The sequence below is a fragment of the Propithecus coquereli genome, unplaced genomic scaffold (assembly GCF_000956105.1).
Source record: "Propithecus coquereli isolate 6110/MARCELLA unplaced genomic scaffold, Pcoq_1.0 Scaffold56, whole genome shotgun sequence".
Classification (NCBI taxonomy): domain Eukaryota; kingdom Metazoa; phylum Chordata; class Mammalia; order Primates; family Indriidae; genus Propithecus; species Propithecus coquereli.
The window spans coordinates 2,936,468-2,944,547 of record NW_012151507.1 but is presented as its reverse complement, the minus strand read 5'-3'; the positions used below and the strand labels follow the sequence as shown (position 1 = coordinate 2,944,547).

Sequence of the window (8,080 nt, the reverse complement as noted above, 5' to 3'; positions counted from 1 at the left end):
TTTATTTATTTTTTATGATTTCAATCTCTCTGTTAAATTTCTTGTTTTGTCCATTTATTGTTTTTCTGATTTCATTGAACTGTTTCTCTGTGTTCACTTCAAAGTTCCTGAGCTTCTTTAAAACAATTATTTTAAATTATTTGTCAGGCAGTTTACTTCTTTTGGGTCAGCTATTGGGAAATTATCATTCTTTTGGTGGTGGTATGTTAACTTGCTTTTTCATGTTTCTTGTTGGCTCACGCTGATGTTTGGGCATTTGGTAGATTAGCACCAATTCCAGGCTTTACAGTCTAGTTTTGGTCAGAAAATACCTTCAAGTATAGGAGGGTTGAGGGCACTGGCTGGGCTGGATGCTCAACTCCAGTGAGGGCACAGCTGTGTAATCTTCATGCAGATCTGTCAACTCAGGTTGATGTTGGTGAAGGTTGCAGGGGTCCTCAGAGGCCACGGCTATGGGAATCTGCAGTGGCAATGAGGCTGTTGAGGTTTTCAGTGGTAAAGACTGCTAGGGTCCTCCAGATCTCATTTCTCCCACCTGGGAAGCTGTGACTGAGAGCATCCCTCTTGGCACTGGGTCTCACTTGTGGGCCTGCTCATGGTGGTGGTGGTAACAGTGTCTGATGATCAGTGGCCATGGAGTGATCTTTTCTGTGCAGATATTCTCTGATTTTTTGCTCCACTGTGGTATTGCAGATTCTTAAATGAGCCTAGGGGTCCTTCTAGGGATATTTTGGGTTGTGGATAGCTGTCTGTGTTTGTTTTTTTGTGGGATGATGAAGGCTTGTATCTCCTACTCCACCACCTTGCTGATGTCGCCTCCCTAGGAATCTTTTTCTGCTTTCTTCATGCTCACTAATATTTAACATTATCAAATTTAAAGACACTTATTGTCAATCAAACTTATTATCAGTAAAAACCTATCAATCTAGACAGTATCTTCCCTCATTTTCATCTGAGAGATTTTTTTAAAAATGGGGCAATATCTGGGGGATGGACACACCTGAAGCTCTGACTTAGGTGTGCCTTTGGCAAAAGCAATATATATAATCTAAACATTTGTCCTCCTGTAAAATGCTAAAATTAAAAAAAAAAATTTAAAATGAGGCAATGCCAAAAAGAGGGGCTGGGGAGTAAAAATAAAACAGAAAGAAATGAAGGCAAGTCTTATAAAAATAATAGCCAGCACTTATGTTGCACTTACAGTGTGGTAGTTATTATTTCAAACATATTAAATTCACTTAATTGTCCTAACTTTCTATGCATTTGGTGACTAATATCCTTATTTGCTCACAAAGCTGAAGAAATTGAGTCACAGGAGGTTAGTAATATAACTTTCCCCATCACATAGCTGGTAAGTGGTGGAGCCACGCCGTCTGGCTCTAGGGTGTGAACTCTGAACCCCTGCATCATGCTGCCGCAAAGTTCCCTACTCTTTCCTCTCCCTCAACTTTCCATATTCTCCTGTGGTCATTCCTTCATCACCACCTCCTTCACTGGTCTTTCTACTTCTTCTATGTAATGAATCCCCTCCTCTTGCTCCCAAATTCCAAAGTGCAAATGCAGCCTCACACTCCCTAATTTCTCTTTCAGACTTTTTTCCAGCTCTTTCCATTTTTAATCTATGAGATGCCTATTTACAAGCTGCAACAATCATGGAGTGAATGAAGAATAACACCCACTACCGCACAACTAGAATTCCAAGAGGATAAATTGGAGTTATGGCTTTCTGACTTGGTACTAAATACTTGATGCTCGATTTTGCTGTCTGAGACCCATCTGAAAAGTATTAATAATAGCTAACATTTGTTGAGTATGTGTCGTCTGTGTGCCAGATATCATTTTAAGCACTCTCCACATATTAACTCATTTAATCCTACAACAACCCTGTGAAGTTCTTCCATCATTCTGTTTCACAGTTGAGAAAACAGAGGTATAGAGAGTTTAAGTAATTTGCCCAATGGCCAGCCAGAGGTGGAGCCAGCATGGGTCTCAGGCAGTTTATTGACACAGCCCAAGTTTTAACCACTGTGCCAACAGCTTTTTAGTCCCACACACTCCCTGGGAAGAAGAAAACTAACCCTTTCATTTGATACCCTTTTTTTTTCTGACATAAGAAGCAGAGTTCCTTTTAAATGATCCACATCTGTTTTATATCATTTCAGAACTATTACCAAAAATCTTCCCCAAGTGCCAGAAAACCCTCAGTGACTTTTTCCTTTTCTACCTAATTATTATTATTATTTGCTATCATTTTTGCTTCTTTCCCTCAGAAGGCTGCTGGAATGGTAAACGTTCACTGACCTTTCACAATAACTGGAAAATTTACACTAGGACATTATTATGAACAAAGCGTGTTTTCCAGTGTATGACCTTAATTGGGGCTCACATCATAATCAAAGGAAATCTGGGCCCTGGGGGTGTGAGCGCTGTTCCTGCATTGCTCAGTCTGGGATGTCCAGAGTGATTCACACTTGCCCCTATCTCCAGACCATCTCCGTGGAAGGGGGTGATCCCTACTCCCTTGGCAACTGATGTTGCTTAGCTGCCAACACTGCTCCTGCGTTATCACCATTCTAACTTCATGGGAAGGGCTGTGGTGAATTTCTGGAACATGAATAGGAAGTTGTTTTTCTAAACAGCCTGACACTGAGGGGAGGCAGCAAGACTATAAGAAGTCTGGGTTGGGCAGAAGGCAGAAAACCAGCAGAGTCACAGAGGAGATGGTGAGTTCATTTTTCTTCTGTATGGGAAGTGATTGAAGTGAGTTGTAGTCATCTGGGGCTGAATGGAGCAGGTAAAGGTTCAGAAAGTGAGGAGTAGCAACAGACATGAAGTTTTATGGTGAACAGCACATTAGTGTTTGCAAGTACTTTTAAACCTGCTGCCCTCTTTGACCCTCCCGGCATCCTTGTGAGGTGAGGTTATTTCCATTTTGGAAATGAAGCTGTTGTAGCTTACAAAGGCTAGGTGTTTCACCTAGGCTGCACCGTTAGGCTAGACGATGCTGGGATCTGGGTCCTGTCCTCTGGCTCTGCAGCTGCTATTCTTCCTGCTAGAACTTACAGGGACCCTCCGAGAGTAGATCTCGGTAAACTTGCCACCCCCTTTTCCAGGATTGCTCCTGTCTCTGGGAAAAATGGAAGGCTGAGCAATGCAGCCCGAGCAATGCAGGGGACAAGGGGACAAGCAATGTCCTGGGACAAGGCTACAGGTGAACGCTTTCTCAGTGTTCTGTGAGCTGTTCGGTTCTGTGAGCCCTACAAGTCTTCTGGGACTGATCTGGAATATCTACATAGTTTCAATTTCTTCCCTATGTCTCAATCTTGTTAGTGACTCAGTTTCTTCTTCTGTAAAATGGATCTAATAATACTTTACTGTATAGTGTCGTTGTGAGGATTAAATAAGATTATTTAATAAATAAGACTGGAGAGTCTTTAGATCTGAGCCTGGCACAAGTCAGTGGTTAAGAAATGTAAGCTATTATTGTTATAAGAGAGAGAAAATGCTTGGGGTATAGTGGGGTTTGGGATCCCTGGATGATCCAAGGACAAGTAGGCATTTTGAACTCAGTAATGTTACTCTAGATAAGATACACACGGTTAGGCTACTTCTAATTTTATCCCCAACTTTCCTAGAATATCCCACCCTGTCCCATGGTCCAAAATCCTGTAGTGTGTGGCTAGGGAAGAACAAGACAGGTCTCTACTTTTGGGCACTGTTCTGTGGGACTCCATAAAAAGGTAGTGCTTATGCTTGACTCGTTTCACCTCTTTGCTTTGCTGTAGCACAATTTCAAATACTTACTATGAGGGTTTTCTGTGTTGGGGAAAACAAGAATAAGGGGATGAGGAAGAGAAGAGAAAGGACTTACAGCCTGTTCTAAGTTTGAACCATGATGATACAAGAATGTGGATTCCTTTTGTTTTATCTTTTTGCATGTCATACTTCTGAATTGGTCAACTTAAATGAAGGAGCAGTTATTTCTCTCTTCCTTCTATTCTCTTTGGTATCCTCCTCTAATTCAAAAGTATAAACATATTGGATCGTGGAGTTTTCTGACATTCTGACGGAAGCTACAAGTCCTCTTTCCCATATGAAAATGTAAACACCTACATAAACACCAGCCTTTGCAGTCAGCCGCAGGAGGCTCCCAGACCTCCATGTGGACCCAGGGTAAGAACCCGATTCATTGCCTCCTACGCCTTATGCTTCAATTCGTGCCCTGAAGCTAGGCTGGAACCCTGCAATGAAGGACTAAGGACTCCTGGCATTTAAAAAAAAATATTTCGCAGATGAGACCTCTTCCTTTTTCTCTGAGCACTTTTGGCCCTTAAGATTCAGGAACCTCAAAATGCCTATGTAAGTACTGCTTCCATTTCAGAGAGTGGTTTCAGTTAACTTTTAGGACCTGAGAAAATGAAGTTAAGATTTATTTGTCTGGTGAAGTGTTTTCAATCAGATAGATCTCAGAGGAGGAGCTCTTGGTTGGGAATTTACATTTAACTTGTGCTGATGTTAGTCAAGGTTTTAGCAGGCTAAGGAGCAGGTCTGGATTCTCTTTCATTTATACCTTTTAACCGTCTTAGGTCTGTGGCTTCCAATCCTTAATATTCCTTGCATTACCTGTTTTTCAAAATGCAACTAAATGGTTCAGCCCCTGGGCTGGCCACCAGCTCTTAAACTGTGCACCTTCAGTGTTCTGTAAGTGGAAACTTATTAATCAATCCTCAAAAATCAGAATGATTTACTACATAACAGGCGGGACTGAGAAAAGACCCTGGACCTAACCCTAGAGAGTAAGTACATGGTGGTTTCATAAATGAAATTCATCACATTCACTTCTAGGTATCTAACCTCTCTGATTGAAAACCAAAGAAAAATTTTATAAAGTCAAAATACAAAGCAAATCCTTTATGTTTATAGGGATATAACCCAGCTATGGTACAACAGACTTTTTAAAAGTTTGTAAGTATAGTACTTTAATTTTAATGCTAATATTTCACCCTAAATAATGGCAATCAGTAGTCTAATTTCAATATATGCTTTGATTCTAAATGTTGATGTCCTGGGCCCCTTCCTGTCTTTATTTGTAATTCACTGTCCGGCCTAAAGAAAACCTTTTTTTCTCACTGTGTTTTCTCTTCTACCTTTAAGCTGGGTCTACTGATATCTGTGTCATGCCACCATTACTGCTATCCAGGAACTTAAGGGAACTAATATTGTATCGGTTGTAATGTCTTGTGATATCTGGGATTTGCGACCAGCAAGTTGTATAGCTCTGCGTTCTCAATGACTCTATCCACCTTCACTCTGCATTCCTATCAACCCCAGCCCCAGCCAGGCCCTCTTTAACTCCCACTGGGACTGTCACAATAGCTTCTCCTTTTGTAATTCAGCCTCCCTGCTTCTAATTCATCAAAAAATATCATTGTTAGATGTATCTTTGCATGGCACTCTCCTGTTCAGAACCCTATAATTTGAGACCCACAATATCTGGCCCCAGACCTCCCAATTTTCAACATCAATAAGACCATATTATTACCTCTCTTAAAAGTCTCCCTTGGCTTCTCATTGCACTTAGAATAAAATCTCATGCCTTTATTTTGGAGCCCAAAGCCTGGAGTGATCTGTCTCCAGCTTCAGCTCATATTCTTCTCCCCATTGCTCATTCTACTCTAGCCTCACTAATGTCTTCATGTTCCTTGAACACTGTGCACTTTGCTTCCACCTTAAGGCCTTTGAATTCACTTTTTATTCTGCCTTTAATGCTCTTCCTCCTGCTTCTCACTGGCTGGCTTCCTCTGGTCATTCTTCTCTCAACTTAAACATCACCTCCTTGGAGAAGTCTGCCTTGACCTTTCTGTCCAACATGGCGACCCTGACACATTGCAGGCACTTAATCAACAGTCATTGAAATAAATAATGGGGAAAAACACAGATGATAATAATAAGGGAGCACCTATCTTGGTGTTGGGGAGGAAGCAATTATGATAGAAAATCTCCTTTGAGAAGGACATATTTGGACTTACGGAGCTCAGCAGACACAGAAGAAGACGGTACTCTGGGCATAAGAACACAGGGAACATACAGTGCATTCTGGAAATTACAAGACGTTTTGTTTTAAATGCATTGTAGAATTGTGGGGGGTGGGTAGGGGGTGACTGAGGGGTAATGGCAGGAGACAAGAATAGACAAACAGGAAGAGGCCATGTCTTGAAGGGTCTTGCATGTGTCATCTTGAAGCGTTTGTATGTATTGCTCAGGGAGTGAGAACAGTTGAAGGATATTAAGTAGTGAAGCAGTATGATCATATTTTTGTATTAGGAATATCATTCTTAATGCATTTTAGAGAAAGAATTGGAGATAGATGATCTGAAGGAAAAGAGATCCATTAGAAGATGATTGCCCTGGTCTGGAAAGAAATGATTATGTCTAAGCTAGTGTGTGGCACTGTGGTAGAAATTTGGGAAGTGGCCAGGTATCTCATCAGAAGGTAAAGTCAACAGAATTTGATGACAGATTGATGTGAAGGGTCCAAACAAGGGAGAAACCCTTGATCTTCGCTCCCTGCTACCATTTGATGGAAGACTTCTGGGTCTCTGCGGGCAGTAGGTGAGGGGGCTTGGGTCAGTGATACTGCCTGTTAGTAAGAACATACATTCCTTATATAGGCCCCCTTTGGTGCTAGAGCTTTTTAAAGTCACACTCAGTTCAGAGGTTAGATTGAAATTTGCTTTCTCCTCCCCCAGTGTCTGAGCAGAAGGACAAAGGATGGAGGGAGAGACATTGATTCATCCTTTCTGGAAGTACAAAGCTATGGTCTACAATGCAGACAGGAGAGCAGGATCTCCTTTCTGTGGCACAATTCTTTCTCACTTTGTCAGCCATCTGGAACACTGGCAAGCCATGGGACAGGAGTCTACTGGACTCTGGTACCTCTTTCTGTGAAATGTAAGGTCAAAGGAAAAACACTTCCTGCTTCCACTTTCTCTCTGCTCTTTCTTCACCCACAATCACTTTTACTTCTTTGGAAAAGAAAAATCAAAGATAATCACGATGCTTACTGAAGGTTTACACAAGTGCAGGATGTTATTCTAATGACCCAGTCTCGGACTCCTTCCCAGTGACTTCCAGTTTGAACCAGGCTGCCAGAGAACATTAAAAATTAGCAGAGCATGTGGCTGCTTCTCCTAGAGAGGAATTTCCTCTTGTTTCAACACTTAACTTGATTAGTGACCCAGGACAGAGTTCTTAACTCGTTAGCCTTCTAGATCCAGCACCATCCTGAAGATTACATGGTAGAGCAGGAGCAGATGTGAGAAGACCTGCCCTTGCCACGCTCCCCCAGCAAGTTGCAGAGGAAAATTATTACTCAAGGAAGATTTTTAAGCATCATCCATCCTCCATACCTCCACCCCAAACCCTTGTCAGTCACCAATGAGCCAAGGTGCTGCCTTATACTTAACACAGAGATTTGAACTTTGGATCCATTAAACAAATGGATAGACTTAATGGGTCCATGAACCATTTGAAAGTGCCTAAAAAATTGCAAATGTACATTTTTTGAGGAAGTCTGACCATAGCTTTTACCAGACTTCCAAGGTTCATGAGCCCTGCAAGAATAAGAATCACTGTGTTAACCCAATGTACATTCAGGTGAGCAAGCTTGGAAAAATAATTTAGATTCATTGAGTCTCAGTGATGGGGAGTGGTGGCCGCCCCATCTTGGGCATTCATGGTGCAAAGGACTGCAGAATGCCGGAGAAATGCTGAGTTGATTTGGCAGTAATCTTTATGGTCTCCTACAGCTCTGAAATAATCTATAAAAAGGTGATTCCTGGTATTACTATTTGGTGATCAAAAGAAACAGAAAACTACGGTCAGATTAAAGCAGGGGATGCACATTGACCTGCGTTTTCCTTTCTTAGATGTTGTGCTTTGATCAAAAGCACCTACCAGTCCTCTAAAACCTTAAAATGTTTAAAACCAGCTTGCTGAGGAAATTTTGTTTAAACCAAACCTTATTTAAAGTTTAAACAAACAAGCCAAAATGGGAAACAGTGAGTAGAGTTGGGCACAG

At 41.5% G+C, this 8,080-nt stretch overlaps 1 protein-coding gene across 1 annotated transcript in view; it reads left to right on the top strand.

Annotated features, from left to right (window-relative positions):
• The first annotated feature begins 2,634 nt into the window (after nt 1–2,634).
• SELP (selectin P (granule membrane protein 140kDa, antigen CD62)) overlaps nt 2,635–8,080 on the top strand; it is a 36,171-nt gene continuing 30,725 nt past the window's right edge. The window contains exon 1 of the mRNA XM_012657733.1: nt 2,635–2,723. Within this exon, the coding sequence (XP_012513187.1) occupies nt 2,721–2,723 (3 nt within the window). The 5' untranslated portion in view covers nt 2,635–2,720. The remainder of the gene's footprint in view (nt 2,724–8,080) is intronic.